This window comes from Hypomesus transpacificus, chromosome 22 (assembly GCF_021917145.1).
Source record: "Hypomesus transpacificus isolate Combined female chromosome 22, fHypTra1, whole genome shotgun sequence".
Classification (NCBI taxonomy): Eukaryota; Metazoa; Chordata; class Actinopteri; order Osmeriformes; family Osmeridae; genus Hypomesus; species Hypomesus transpacificus.
In genome coordinates this window covers 8,151,959-8,167,792 of record NC_061081.1, presented here as the reverse complement: position 1 = coordinate 8,167,792, position 15,834 = coordinate 8,151,959, and the positions used below count along the sequence as shown (strand labels likewise).

General features: G+C 48.0%; 2 protein-coding genes across 2 annotated transcripts; one reads left to right on the top strand and one right to left on the bottom strand.

Moving 5' to 3' along the window:
- Window positions 1-118: 118 nt before the first annotated feature.
- LOC124484376 (thrombospondin type-1 domain-containing protein 4-like) lies at window positions 119-4,080 on the bottom strand. Its single transcript, XM_047045276.1, has 9 exons — window positions 4,064-4,080; window positions 2,848-3,587; window positions 2,553-2,682; window positions 2,045-2,273; window positions 1,686-1,859; window positions 1,122-1,295; window positions 790-969; window positions 485-629; window positions 119-368 (listed from the first exon to the last, which is right to left on the bottom strand). Exons 1-9 carry the CDS (start codon window positions 4,078-4,080, stop codon window positions 163-165), a joined length of 1,995 nt encoding a protein of 664 aa, XP_046901232.1. The 3' UTR covers window positions 119-162.
- Window positions 4,081-7,119: 3,039 nt separating this feature from the next.
- Window positions 7,120-12,995, top strand: melk (maternal embryonic leucine zipper kinase). The gene is made up of 18 exons (XM_047045068.1): window positions 7,120-7,244; window positions 7,503-7,581; window positions 7,740-7,825; window positions 7,925-8,041; window positions 8,376-8,519; window positions 8,605-8,673; window positions 8,782-8,874; window positions 8,997-9,095; window positions 9,194-9,262; window positions 9,467-9,565; window positions 9,667-9,753; window positions 9,869-10,003; window positions 10,182-10,325; window positions 10,458-10,731; window positions 11,638-11,731; window positions 11,852-12,011; window positions 12,127-12,230; window positions 12,420-12,995. Exons 2-18 carry the CDS (start codon window positions 7,515-7,517, stop codon window positions 12,595-12,597), a joined length of 2,019 nt encoding a protein of 672 aa, XP_046901024.1. The 5' UTR covers window positions 7,120-7,244; window positions 7,503-7,514; the 3' UTR covers window positions 12,598-12,995.
- Window positions 12,996-15,834: the final 2,839 nt, after the last annotated feature.

The following is a 15,834-nucleotide window of genomic DNA, read 5'->3' as shown; positions in this document are numbered from 1 at the left end:
GTATGCCTTTATTTAGAAAAAATAATCTCAAGAAGACAATTTCAAAGAATACCAAGGTTTCAACAGTGTGTAACAGATGGTACATGCATTCAGATAAGTGTTACAAGCAGACTTTCCCTATCGTAACTCCTCTTTTGTAGGAACATTCACAATGGTGTGTCTCTATTCTGAAGTGCCATCATCTGCGGAGTTCTCAGGTGTGTGTTGGAGTGTGTGTCTGCGGCGGTGAGTCTTCAGGTATGGGTAGGGGTGTTTGTTTGTCACACGTGAACAGGAAGTGCAGCAGGCAGTCCTGTAGTAGGGGTACACACACAGCCTGGCCTGCACCACCACCACACAGTTATCATACTGGTCCCGGCACGACAAGCCTGGAGAGGAGTGGAGAGCGGCAGGGGGAGAATGGACGTGGAAGGGGAAAAGTCATTCAGTTATGTGTTTCATTTTGAAAATCAATCTCCCTGCCATGAGTGTTGTGATGTCTTACTGGCGTCTGTTACACAGGGCTGGGGGTTGCACTCCGCGCTGCTCTCCGGGGTCAGGCTGGGGTCACAGAGATCGCTAGGGGCCATGTTGTCGGCAAGGCAGCGCACCTCACGCACGCGGTAACCGCCCTCACAGGAGCGTGAACACTAGGGGGAGCCAGGGGGACAAAATAAAAATGCTGACCTGTATGCTTAGAAGGAGTTGTGAGAGATGCACGCATGGGTTATGCATGCCCTGGCTTGTTCAGATGATATGTGGATGGATGAATGGAGAAAGAGAAGGAAGGAGAAGTGCATGCATTCTCACCGCGCTCCATTCTGTCATGTACCACTGCATGCCACACAGCTTCAGCTGGCAGGGCTGTGAGCTGATTGGCTGAGGCAAGTGGAAACATTTGGATTGGTCAACAGCCTGTAGGCGACCCTCGTCTCTAAGGAGACATGCCACGCCTCTGGTCTGCGTTCCATTTCCACATTCTGCAGAACACTGGGACACCCGCAATTAACTGCTCTTTTTGTAATCGCATGTGATGTATTCAGCATGAATTAAGCTTTAGTATACAGACATGGTAAGGTATCACATGGTGCGTGTTCTGTGTGTTATGTGACATGTTGGATGTGGTGGGTTCTGTGGCACACCTGTCCCCAGGGTCCTGCGTACCACTCCACTTGTTGGCGACATGGCCCGGCATCACATGATGTCACTTCCTGTGGTCGCTCCCCTTCACAGCCGCCCAATCGGAGGTTGGTCACGTGATCGACAAGACACACGGACGCTCGGGTGCGTTTGCCCTTGCCACACTCTGCAGAACACTGACATGATACAGAGATGACACATGTACACATGCACACACACACAATACATAACACAACCATGAACTTCCCTCCCGCCCCGCCCACCCAACCCACCCCGCCTACCCCACCCTGCCCACCCAGCCTACCCCACCCAGCCCACCCAGCCTACCCCACCCTGCCCACCCAGCCTACCCCACCCAGCCCACCCAGCCTACCCCACCCTGCCCACCCAGCCTACCCCACCCAGCCCACCCAGCCTACCCCACCCTGCCCACCCCACCCTGCCCACCCAGCCCACCCCACCTACCGCACCCCGCCCACCCAGCCCACCCCACCTACCGCACCCTGCCCACCCAGCCTACCCCACCCCGCCCACCCAGCCTACCCCACCCTGCCCACCCAGCCTACCCGCTGACTCCAGAGCGAGGTGTACCAGCTGCGTGCGCAGGCTCCCATGTCACAGTTGTGGAGGTGGTCTGGCTTCAGGGCCAGGTTACACTCCTGGTCCTCCTCCACGAGTCCCGTGCCGCCCACACACACCACCTCCCTGCTGCGCTGCCCAACCCCACACGGCACAGAGCACTGGAGGGACAGTTGGTACAAATAGTGAGAGGGTTTTGTAGTCATAAAATATTGCATTCATAGTTTTTTTCTTTCCAAAGATAACTGTTTTAACTCTGTATTAAAAGTTATGAAGTATGATACCAGAGTAAAAGTAATGATACTGCAGTAATACTATGGTAGTATTATCAGTATGTCAGGCTCACCGGACTCCAATCAGAACGTAACTGCCATTGGCTGCAGACCTTCAGTTGGCATGGCTGTGATGTCGCTGGCATAGCAGTGACATCATCTTCGCACAGGTCTGTACCCACAGTAACCACTCTCACCGTTCCGTTGCTGTTGTTATTGGTCACCTGGCGACAGTGGACCTGCCGGTGCTGGACTCCTGGGCCACACCTTTTGCTGCACTCTGACCACTCCCCAAAGTCCCAGCTTTGATCAAATCACATAGAGGTCTTACAAGAAGTTACCTTCTTCTATGTTATCAGAGATTAACACCAACATATGATTCTAATCTAACTGTGTATGTGTGTGTGCAGTCCCCACAAGGATCTAACAAGGATCTAAGAAGAAGACCTTGTGGGAACAGTTTCTTGAGCCCCACAACTTGCGCTACTTGTAGTTTGTAGAGGGGTTAAATTGTCAGTCTTCACTAGGTTAGTAAAACAAACGTGTGTGTGTGTATGTGCATGCGTGTGGGTGGTTTCTCACAATGCCGGACAGGGTTGGGTGTTGCAGTCCTCTTCATGGTTTAGAGGAGGAAGGGCGGGGCCACAGAGGTCACTTGCTACTGTGGTCTGGGTCTTCCTCTCCGTACACCTCCACAACGCCTGGCGCCTGCCTGACACACATTGAGGACATGCCTTCAGTGTCCAGTCATATACCTCTAAACACCATCACCTGGACTCATCTGGTTATCATTACATGCCAAGGATTCATGTGTGTCAAGTCATTCATGTGTGTGTTGGAGCTTTGAGTGTGAGGAAACATTTCTAAAGAGGCTCACCGGTGCCACAGGTGGTGGTGCAGGGTGTGTGGCCGGTGCTGGTCCAGATGTAGCTGCTCCAGGAGTCAGGGCTCACAAAGGGGTGAGAGGGCACCTGGTTGGTATGCTCCTGCTCATTGAGAATGTCATTCCTTATGAGGTTCTGTCCAATGGAGTCCTTGTTAGAGGGAACAACTGTATGGGAGGGGCTATCAGTGTCTCGGTAAGCAGATAAGTCAGCGTCTGTGTGGGAGGGGCTAACAGTGTCTGTGTAGGAGGGGCTAACAGTGTCTATGTAGGAGAGGCTAACAGTGTCTGTGTAGGAGGGGCGAACAGTGTCTATGAAGGAGGGGCTAACAGTGTCTGGGTAGGAGGGGCTAACAGTGTCTATGTAGGAGGGGCTAACAGTGTCTGTGTAGGAGGGGCTAACAGTGTCTATGTAGGAGGGGCTAACAGTGTCTGTGTAGGAGGGGCTAACAGTGTCTGTGTAGGAGGGGCTAGCAGTGTCTGTGTAGGAGGGGCTAACAGTGTCTGTGTAGGAGGGGCTAACAGTGTCTATGTAGGAGGGGCTAGCAGTGTCTGTGTAGGAGGGGCTAACAGTGTCTATGTAGGAGGGGCTAACAGTGTCTGTGTAGGAGGGGCTAACAGTGTTTATGTAGGAGGGGCTAACAGTGTCTGTGTAGGAGGGGCTAGCAGTGTCTGTGTAGGAGGGGCTAACAGTGTCTGTGTAGGAGGGGCTAACAGTGTCTGTGTAGGAGGGGCTAGAATTATAATCGTGAAAGAGGCTAGTGTATGGGTAGGAGGGACTAACAGTTTCTGGGTAAGTGGAGAAATCAGTGATTGTGTGGGAGGAGGTAACAATATCTGTATGGGAGGGGCTATCTATCTCTGAGTAGGAGGGGCTATCAGTGTATGTGTGGGAGGGGCTAACAGTGTATGTGTCGGAGGGGCTAAGAGTGTATGTGTCGGAGGGGCTATCTGTGTCTGAATAGGAGGGGCTAGCAGTGACTGTGTAGGAGGGCCTATCTGTGTCTGAATAGGAGGGGCTAGCAGTGTAGGAGGGGCTATCTGTGTCTAAATAGGAGGGACTAGCAGTGTAGGAGGGGCTATCTGTGTCTGAATAGGAGGGGCTGACAGGTACTGTGTGGGAGGGGCTTTCAGTGTCTGTATGGGAGGGGTTAACTGTGGCTGTGTGGGAGGGGCTAACGGTGTATATGTGGGAGGGGATTATGCTTACATTGGAAAGGCTGTCATTGTTATTGTGGGAAGGAATAGTGTCTGTATGGGAAGGGCTATCTGTGCTACTGTAGGAGAGGCTATCTGTGCTATTATGTGAGGGACTTTTAGTGTAATGTTGGGAGAGACCAGAAGTATCATTGTGGGAGGGGCCAATAGTCTCAACTGGGGGGAATAGAGGTGAAGGGGTGTCAGGGGCCAAAAATGAAAGAGGAGAAAGGTGTAGTGATGTCAGGGCCAGAGGAAGTTATGTCAGAGCCAGAGAGTATAAATAATTGAATCCAAAAGCAAAATACAGAGGAAAGAGGAGAGTGAATAAGTGGAAGGGTTAAAAACGTAATTACGCTTATTTAGATTAATAGTGTATATTTATATGTATACTCACCCAGGGAAACGATGTCAGGAAGTGTATCAGGCTGGGGACTGGTGTGTGTATTGGGAGGCAGAAGACTGTATTCGTAATACACACTGGGGCCAGGCTTCTGGTATATTACCTGAAACAATGGCAGCAGTTTCAATAAGTTAATAAGAGTAGCTATCTTACTGCACAATCTGCACCATGGCCAAAATGTAGACGCATGTGTGTGTCTCACATATAGATGTAGCTCTTCCGTTATTGGTCCCGGTGCAGTAATGGACTCGCCAGTGCGGGAGCGGACCTCATTTGGCCGTCGATATGTCAGCCTGGTTCCCGCAGCAAGGTAAACACCTGGTTTGTTGATGGCCCAGTTACCATTGATGATGGAAACACCGCTTCCAGTCCCCAGAGCTGGGAGACAACATACAGTGAGTGTTCACCCACCTGACAATCACAAAGGTGTGTGCTTATGTGTGTATGTGTGTGTGAGTGTGGTACCTAGATAGTTCCTGCTCTTGATGGTTTCTCGTATGGTGATGTTCTGCGCTCCAACAGGGATCTCCAGGATCTTGTGGTAACCAAGACTGAGGATGGCTCGGGAGAAGAGCCCTCTCACTACCTAAACACACACGTTTCATACACTCACAAGACCTCTTTCCTCTTATGATTCTTCAACTTCAGTCTAACAGTAGGCTATAAAATGTAAATGTTTTTCTCTTTTGTTGCTCGGTTGATGTGTGTTACGTAAACCAGCTGATTAGTTTCTTCTCTGTCTTTCTCCTCTCTTTCTTCTCTGTTTCTTTCTCTTGCCTCTGTGTTTTACTGACCCAGAGATAAGGATCTGAGATGTACAGAAACAACTTAAAAACTCTGTGCCGCACCTCAACACAAGACAAACTGCTATTTTCAGTTAAAATATGCTATATAATTAATACATTTTCCCAATGCGGGCCACATATGACCACATGTCATGTAAAATATGAAATCAATCTAATACAATCCATTTCAAAAGCACTCTACAATGTCACAGCTACACATCATTTCGAACATTTTGCCCTTATTGTACAGTATCTCACATCCTGCAGATATATACTAACTGTACGTTCATGTCATATATGTTCTACGACACACGGCACTGGGAGGCCACAATTTCCTGACCTGTAGCTTTGATGGTCCTGAATGACGCTGAGTCTTCCTTACCTCCACAGAAGTAGAGCTGCTCCTCTTGGTGTCCCCAGGGAGAGCATCCGAAGGAGGGAAGAGGAGGAACACTGAGAGGGTGAGCTGGAGGAGACCCAACCCTGCGAGCATGGGCTGCTGCTGCCGCAAGCCAGCCATGGAGAGACTGAGAGAAGGAGATAGACATGCACAGAACAGAGGAGGACTGTGTATTTGTGAGAGAGGGGTGTTGTACAGGTAAGGGGGGCGAGGGTGGAATAGAATGTTAAAGAAGGGAACACACATTGTCTGTAGAGCACACACCACCGTTACTCTCACTTTTTTTCTCTCTCTCCCTTCCTCTGACCTCCCTTTCTCTCTTGTTCCATTCCCCTTCACTCCTTCTCATCCTATCATCTCCTCCACATCCCTCCTTCCCTCTCTCCTTCTCACCCCTTCCTCCCCCTGTCCTGTGCTCCAGCTGCAAGGCTGTTTGATGTCAATGTGCCTCGTCCACGCCAGCTGCCCCTACAACTAACTGAAGGGTCCAGCCACCAAGACAACACCTGGAGTTCCCTTAATGACTAGTTATCTCCCTAACAACACAGTGCTTCCCCAACGACCATGAGAAACTCCAGATAAACACTTGATCCATCAATCAAAAGCAGCGTTCTGGAACCTTAGCACAGTGTTCTAGAATGGCAGTTAGCTGCAGTACTGAGAGAAGCTGACTGATCAAGCATACCTGAGGAAGTGTGTGTGGAATGTAAACATTGTTACATACGTATTATGCACTCAACGAACAGTTTGAAACCACTGGGCCTCTCTGTTTTTGGTTGTATTGGTTAGACAACTATAATTTGGTCAAGTGTTTTTCTTCTTTCTTGTGATGTCCTCCAATGACAGAGGAGAAGATGCTTTACGTCCATGGCACGTTAGCTTCTATGCTCATCCCTCTAAGACATAAGTTACTGATGTTTTAGCAATGATTGATGATGAATGGCTAAAACGAAAAGTACGAAAAGTACGAAAGTACGAAAAGAATGGCCTTGAGAAAGTTTATATTGTGTAAAAAAACTACAAAAAAAACACAACCAACTAGCCTACAGTAACATTTACTCATTTAGCAGACGCTCTTATCCAGAGCGACCAGAGTAACAGAGAGAGTTTTTGATTATATGGTCAGGTGATGAAGAGAGCCCTGGGTTTGTCCTAAACTACTAGTTGCCTCCCTGACGTCTGACCTTATACATAATGACAGGCTTAAAGCAGATGAGGACGCACACTCCTTCACTTAAACATACACCCCTGGTCATTCTTCCACCAGCCACAAAATCTGAAAGTTCAAAAAGTGAGCATCAGATCACAACAAACTAGAAATGTTGGTTTTCTACAAGGCAACTACTGAGCGTAAATTGTTGAATTTCAGCGCATGACCTCGGGTTTAACTTCAACATTTTTATTTAATCACCATTGTGAGTGGGCTATTCAATACTGCAAATTTATAGAAGAGGCACACAACGCCCCCAGAAACCGGAAGCAGGAAATTCCGTCACTAAGTGGGAAATTCAAATTTTGGCAACAAACAGTCTTAGTTATTTTAGTTTCACGAAGCATATGTCTCCCGTTGCTAACGCTTGTCGCGGAAGTTTAATATAATATTAAGGTAAGTTACAGTGTCGTTGTGTGATAGTTTACCATGCAATTAATTATATTTACCAGATAGATACCAGCACGTTAGTTTGCTAGCAACAAGCTACTGTAGCCATTCATGACAGAATGGGCGATTTTTCCTTTACTGAATCAATGGCACGTAATTATCTAGGACCATCGATCAAACTTAGATTGACAATTTAAAAAGTATTGATGCAGCAAACGATAGTTTGCAAGTAGATTGAACTGTATCTTATGTTTATTGACTCAGGTCTACGGAGAGATGCCCACCATAGAGAATGCAGCGGAGCTCCTCAAGTACTATGAGGTGTACGAGACTATCGGCTCAGGTACAGTAGATAGCTAACATACTTAGGCTACGTATGGATGTGTGTGTCAGTTTGTTAGTATTAGTCTGTGTGTAAATAATGTAGAAATGGAAAACACGTATGGGCACAGAAGTGTGTGTTTGTATTTGATCTGTGTTCTGTTCAACGGTCTTTCCTAGGAGGCTTTGCTAAAGTCAAACTGGGCCGTCACATTTTGACGGGGGAAAAAGTGGCCATCAAGATCATGAACAAAAAAGACTTAGGGGTGAGTCTTCTTGGTGATCCTAATGATGAGGACGATTTTGGACTGCTCTTAATGTCATTGGTTTGATGAATATTTGTGATGTGATCTCCTCCCGCTCAGGAGGACCTCCCTCGTGTCAAGTTGGAGATAGAGGCCATGAAGAACCTCAGTCACCAGCATGTCTGTCGTCTCTTCCACGTCATTGAGACTTCCTCCAGGATCTACATGGTGCTCGAGGTGAGACACACCCAAACACACTCATTTGTGTAATAGTGAGGAGGGGATCCCTCACTGAATTCTTCCTCCCAAGGTTGCTTCCATTTTCTCTCAAATTAGTTTATCTGGGAGTTGTTTCCCTTGGCTTCATTGAGGGTTTAGGTTGGTTGAGGGGCAGTTTTATGGGCGTATGTAAAGCCCTCTGTGAAATTGCTTGTAAATAAAGGGCCATAAAAAATACATTTGATTTGATACATGTGAAATAATCTTTCAAAAAGCGTTTCCGACACTTTCAAAATGGGCTCTCCATCCATGCCTCCCCTCCATCCCCCTTCTCATCCCTCTGTCCTTACAGTACTGTCCTGGCGGGGAGCTGTTTGACTACATCATAGCTAAGGACCGCTTGTCAGAAGACGAGACCAGAGTGTTCTTCAGGCAGATTGTCTCAGCGCTGGCCTACGTCCACAGCCAGGGCTACGCACACAGGGACCTCAAACCGGTCTGTGTTTGATCTATGACAGTTTCAGTTTGAGGAAAGTGGTAAAAGGGTGGTATTCTGACACGGTTCTCTTCCTGAATTTCAGGAGAACCTCCTGATAGATGAGAACCACAACCTGAAACTCATAGACTTTGGACTCTGTGCCAAACCTAAGGTATGCTGTGTGTTTGGCTGTTTTATTTTGATTGTTATGAAATCATAACAGTTCATTGTATGGTTCCCTTCAGTGGGTCTCATGTACTGAATGAGCTGTGTGTGCTAGGGAGGCCTGGGCTACGAGCTGACGACGTGCTGTGGGAGTCCAGCCTACGCTGCCCCAGAGCTCATCCAGGGGAAGGCCTACATCGGCTCAGAGGTAAGGCCCCGCGAGTGTGGGAGTGAACGTGTGTGTGTGTGTGTGTGTGTGTGTGTGTGTGTGTGTGTGTGTGTGTGTGTGTGAGAGATACTTTGTATGTAGTTCATGTCTGGTCTGTGCAGGCTGATGTGTGGAGTATGGGGGTCCTGCTGTTTGCTCTGCTGTGTGGCTACCTACCTTTTGATGATGACAACTGTATGGTCCTCTACAGGAAAATCACTGTAAGTCTGTGGGTTTTATTCCTCCCATCCACCACATATGTGTGTTATTGTATGTAGGTGTGTGTCTGTACTCCTGACTTCCCCTGTGGTTCTTGCAGAGAGGTAAATTTGACAACCCTCATTGGCTGTCTCCAGGCAGCATTCAGTTACTCAATCAGATGATGCAGGTACACTCCTCATCTTAATCCCACCTTTCTGTTTGCCCCCTCTCTCCTCCCCTCTCCCTGAATATCTCCCCCTCTCCATCTTGTTCTTATGTACCCGTCCCCATTCTTCTAGTAGTTGGTTTCTAATGGTAAAGCTTTCTCTGCTCTTCCTGGGTTTGGACTGCTGGAGGTTTCTAACATGCTGTTGCTGTGTCTGTCCACTAGGTGGAGCCCAGGAGGCGTGTGACAGTGCATGTGCTTCTGAATCATCCCTGGATGGTGGCTGGCTATGGCAGTCCTGTGGAGTGGCACAGCAAGCTGCCGGTACACACACACACACACACACACTCATGCATATGAACATCACAACACATGCACGTGTATAAGCCACCATGTATGAGTGCTGTGGGTTTGTCTCGGTCCAGCTGGGTCACATAGATGAGGACTGCATCACTGAGATGGCTGTCAACATGAAGAGATCCAGACAAAGTACCACCAAGCTGGTCAAAGAGGTGTGTGTGTGTGTCTTCTTGGTCTGTTTGTCCGGCTACACGTTACCTTCTTGTGGAAAAATCCCCAAAGTTCTAGATGAGCTGTAGTTTATTGATGTTGTTGTGGTGGGGGTAGTGGGCATATGACCAGACCACAGCCACCTACCTGCTGCTGCAGTCTAAGAAGCAGAGAGGCAAGCCCATCCGCCTGCGGCCCCCACCCCCTCTGACTGAGGTCTCTTCCTGCTCCCCCCCGCCCCAAGGCCTGCAGGTAGGCACACACACGGGCACATGCACCTACCGCCTGAATGGCACGCTGGCTAGATCTCTCTGGCCCTCTTTCTCACTGTCTATCCATTTCTCTCTTAACATCCTTTTGATCCTATCTGTTTCTTCCTGATCTCCCTCTCTCTCTCTCTCTCCCCCTTTCTCTCTCCCCCTCCCTCCAGTCTCAGAATATGCTCCACTTCAGTGACGATGAGGACCAGGGCTCCGTGGACTGCATTGACAACTGTTACTATGACGATGACTGTCCCTGGATGGCTCTCACACCCCATGGGGTCAGAGGTCGAGACACAGACAATCCAGACATGGTCAGCATGGCTTGATAGATGACAATGTAAAAGTGTCTCTGGTGTATGTGTGCATAATTGAATGTGTCTTGAACAACAGGATGATGAGTTCCCATCCGAGCTTGTCACGTGCGTGTGTTTGTGCCCTCACAGAGAGAGGTCTATCCTGCGGCGGACAAGAGGCGGGGTCATGGACGGACCCCGGAGAAAGCTCAAATCACGCCGCATCGCCGGCGGGAGCAGACCAATGAAAACAAAGAGAACGTCGCTGTGGTTACCAATAAGGATGCAGAAATGTTTGCACAGCCCGCCCCGCGGACACCAGCGACCAATAAGAAGATTGGGCGGCCCAATAAGAATATCCTGAACACGCCCACTTCCAATAACAACAACATTGGTGCGAAGACCACAGTAGACACACCCAAAGGTATGAGCACACTGACTTGTCTAGTTGTATATGGATGTTTTCTGTTGAGTACCCTCCACCTGTTCCATTATAGATTAGTCCACTGCCCTCTCCAGCCAACACACACACTCATTTTCCAGCACTTTTATAATCAGAAATGGCATATCCACACGCCACACATTTGCAAGTAAATAGTATTCTGTCATAACCTGCGTTGGCCTGGGTGTGATCCCTCCCAAAGCCACTCGTATTTAGGGGTGGCTAGGGAGTCAGGTGGCTGAGCGGTGAGGGAGTTGGGCTAGTAATCTGAAGGTTGCCAGTTCGATTCCCGGTCGGTGCACATGACGTTGTGTCCTTGGGCAAGGCACTTCACCCTACTTGCCTCGGGGAGAATGTCCCTGTACTTACTGTAAGTCGCTCTGGATAAGAGCGTCTGCTAAATGACTAAATGTAAATGTAAATGTATTTCTCTGATTCAGCTGTCATTACACCACTTTGGGTGCGTGTGTGTGCATGTCTAATTGACATTGTCAAACCAATGGAGTTTTCCTATTAACAGTTCTGGCATTAAGCTCGAGGTATTACAAAGGCTTGTTAAGAACAGATGCTAATAGTACCATTAGCTGTATTGGTAAACATGTGTCCGTGTAATAAGGCTGAACATGAAAGTGGAAACGGCCTTGTGCTGGTAATTCTTTTGTCTTCCTAACGTTCTCTCTGTAGAACATGCTTCACTACTGTGGTCTCCCTGTAACACAGCTATACAGGCAGGCACCGTTTGACAGCCTTGTCCACACACACACAGACTCCCTAGGCGTGTGCTGTGACAGGTGTAGCTGTCTCTTTCCCTGCACGCTGTCCCGTGTGGTGTGTAATGACATGTGTTCTCGGCACTAAACCGTGTGTGTGTGTGTGTGTGTGTTTCAGGAGGGGACAATGCTAAGGACCAGTCCAGGAAGAGAGGAGAAGAGACCAAGGAGCCAGGAGACCTGGAAATACTAGTCTTCAGCCCTGAACGCAGGTGAGGGGGGTGGAGAGAAAGGAAGGGTGTCATGGATGACAAAGAAAGAAGAGTTCCAATTGTGACACCGGATGGTGTACGTTGGTCAGGCAAGTCAAAGGTCAATGTGTCCCGCCATAGGTCCCGGTCCCTGGACATGGCAGGGTCCCAGGGGGACAGCGGTCAGAAGAGACGGGGAGGGAGGGTGTTTGGCAGCCTGGAGAGAGGTCTGGACAAGGTCATCACCATGCTCACGCCCAGCAAGAGACGTGCGCTCCGCGACGGCCCGCGCAAGATCAAGGTGCACATGCAAGTCCATATTTAGATGCTACAAGATAACTCAAAAAGGAGATTTGATTCTCTAAACACAACCACAAAGTGAGGGTCAGACGCCTGAACCTCCATCTGTCCCCCAGGCCCAGTACAACGTGACCCTGACCAGCCAAACCAACCCTGACCAGGTGCTCAACAACATCCTCACCATCCTGCCTGAAAAACACGTCGACTTCACCCAGAAAGGGTGAGAGACGCGCACACACACTTGCTCACAGATGGTCACTCACTCACTCACACGCACACTCACTCACCGGACACACACACACACACACACACTCACTCTTGGATTCAAAGCTGTCGTTTCTTGAATGTTCTCCCTGACAAATCTCTTGGATCATGAGCAATGCTGACTGACCGTCTCTCCCCGCCTCAGGTACACTCTGAAGTGCCGCACCCAGGGGGACTTTGGGAAGGTTACCATGGCGTTTGAGCTGGAGGTGTGTCTGCTGCAGCGTCCTGAGGTGGTGGGCGTCAGACGCCAGAGGCTGAAGGGAGACGCCTGGGTCTACAAGCACCTGGTGGAGGACATCCTGTCTAGCTCCAGCATCTGACCTGAGCCCGCCTCCGGCTGCTCCTGCTCTTGGGTCATTCTCGAATGCATGGATGTGCACATCAGTGTTCTCTAGACAAACATACCAATCTAATAGAACCACATCCCCCCCCCACCCCCCTGACGCTTCACATGACTAACATTGGACAGAAAGTAGGACTCGTTTACTGTCTTTATGTTTTTTAAATGTGTACATAAGTGATATTTTCCTATCATGTATGTTACCGTGCTGTGGATGTACAGTGTTTCTATGTCTGTTGTAGTTTCTCTTTTTTATTGATAATGTGTTGTACATTTAGGAAAATTAATAATTCAGTTTCCACTGAGCTATGTATAGGTTTCATGAACTGACAGTTTCATAAAAGTCCAAATGAAATAAAATTTAAATAAGTATTTTCATTCTATTTACTTGATTCTTTTGGTCCAAACAAATGTTTTATGAACCTGTGATCATTGTTATGGTAGAAAGGCTATAACAAAGTGATTGTTATGATGTGAACTGGCTAGTTAGCACATCATGCTAATTGGCTCTGTGTGAGGTCCATATAATGACTGTAGCTAATAGCATAAATGCTAATGACATTTAGCTACAATAGTGTGCCTGGTGGGAGTGAGTGGGCGTGTGTTTGAGAGTCAGACTCTCCTTGGTTCCCTAGTGGGGGGGAGGAGGAATGGGTGGGTGAGACAAATAATATGAGCTTAACCTTAATGATGGAGAGGAAGAAGAAAGATGGGGGGTAGATAAGGGGGAGGGGGTTAAATGGTCACTTAGGAAGGGGGTAGGTAAATTGCTGTGTGCGTGTGGGAATGTGTGTGTTTGAGGGTGGGGTAGGGGGCAGCAGCAGGAGCAGACGCCACCTGTCACCTGCCTCGTTTGGGAAAGAAACATTCTCCATCCTCTCACACTTTCTCTCTTCCTCACCACTGGTTTAACATATGAGGAGATATGGGTATTTGTACAAGGTGAAGATAAACAGCCTGCCCTCGGGCTAGCAGATCCACACTGCATCACTAGCAACCCCCCTCAGTGTCCAGGAAGTAGACTGTCAGGTAGTAGGGGTTAATAGGACAGTAGCTCAGTGTTGCTGTGATAGAAGTGGTCAAGTGTTTACTCCAAACCAGCAGGGGGTAGCACTGTCTCTGCCCACAGCTCAATACACTTCTAAAGCTCAGAGCAAGAGGCTAGTACTGTACCCCAGCCCTACATCCATAAGAGGATTAATGAACTAAATTGAAGAACAGAGAACATTTCCAGTGGACTCTCAACCCAGGCATAGTCAGCTTTCACCATAGTCAGCTTCTCTGCCACAGAGAATCAGCGTAGCTGCAGCCAACAGTGAGTCCCATGAACTTGTTTGCGAATTCCTGTGATTAATTATTGCTCCAGGTGATTGTCTGTCTTGGGTGAAATCCACACTTGGAGGAAGTTCAGCTTCTCTGTTCACCATGGTTGCAGGGTAGGCCATTGAAAGGCAAGGAAGTCTATTGGTGAATGAGTGTGTGTATATAACGTGTTGTGTGTTGGTGTGTGTCCAGGCGTGTGTCCAGCGGTGTTGCCAGGGGTGAGGCCGTGAGGAAGATGAGGCGGTTTCTGCTGGTCATGTTGGTTCTCCTCTGCATCTGTGAGTTGAGAGCAATAGAAGAGTTTGTGCACCATAATAACTTTTGTGTTAGTCGTACTTAGCTGTCACTAGTGTGTCAATATACGCTGTGTTTGTCACCATGAGTGTCTGTGTGTATGCCTCTCAGGGCTTCACAAAGCACAGAGATCTGAAGTTGATGGAATTGCTTGTGACCAAGTAAGACCCTTCCTTTTCCCCTAACCAAGACTAAAATGGTGGTTATGTGTGGCGCAGAAACCTGACAAACTTCCTGTTTGCCCCTCGTTGACCCCCCAGGTCCCCTTTGTGAGTCAGCAAACCGCCTCCCTCCTGCTCTCCCCTGTGTCTCTCTACAGTTGGGTGGTCTCCACCATGGTCAGACTCCTCCTCTCTGCCCCCGCCATACTCCTCAGCTCTCTTTACTACTCTCTGCTCCTTCTCCTGGCTGCTCCTTGGGCCAGCGCCACGTTTTGTCTGCTTGGGGTGCTATCTTGCCTGCAGGTGGCTCTCTACCTGCTTCATCTAGGCTTGGTTGTGGCAACAGTGACCATACTGGCTCTGACTCTGCATAAAACGGACCCCATTTCCAACTCCGTTGGGGAAGTCAGTCACCAGGAGAAACTGGAGGAGCAGAGGGAGAAGGGACAAAAATCGAGTTTGGGAGCGATGTTGTCTTAGAAGGCTGCATATCAAGAGTAATGTTTTAGTTTAAAAATGAATGTTTCCTGTTGATTTAACAACTTTCATTGTATTCTGTTATGTACTTCTCATACTACAAACTATGATTAGATTACTAACTTTTCAGATTGAATTGTATTTCTGGAGACCTTAGCACGTGAGTAATAACAGTAAAGGGTTGATAGTTCACTCCTTAATTTGGAGTGGGTGTGTACTTGACCAGACTCAAAGTTCTATCCACAAACACATTGATTTTTACATTTCCTCATTAAATTATTTTTAGTCAATCATTTTTTTCTGGACTTTTGTTTACCCATGCAAAACTTTAGAAATCAATTGTCATCATCTGGACAGCTTTGTTTATATCTTAACAGTAAAAACTGTTACTGACTACATTATTTCTTCAACAACTCTTTAGAGTCATTTGTAAAAGGCCGTCTGTCTATTCATTGAACAGAATGGACGTGAGTGCTGGTGTTCGAAACAAGCCCAAGATGTGAGCTCAGCAGAGCTGCTAACGCTGTTACATTAGTCATTGACTGGAAACACGAATGTTGATTAAACTGGTTGTTACTAGATGTCCCTCTAACCTAAATGAGGGAAAAACCTGTCCTGGAGAACAAAGCCTGCTTCTGTCATACACACACACACACACATCTCTGGATCCCAATTATCTGTGGATTGTTCTTGTTTTTCTGTCTATGACTACAGATACTATCATTAGATATGTCTGTCATGTAAGGATGAAGGGAGGGAGAGAGAGTAGGTAGTTTGTGCTTTGTTAGTCTTAACAGACATACATTTGCATACATACTGATTGTCAAATGTTGAGTGTGTCTTCTCAAATGAAATAGTCTACACAATGATGTGCGTTGCACATAACGCTTCAAAACTTCCCTCCCTCACTGGGGCTTCCAACTTGGTCACCAGTGTCTATTTAGAGCAGTGGAACCATTACA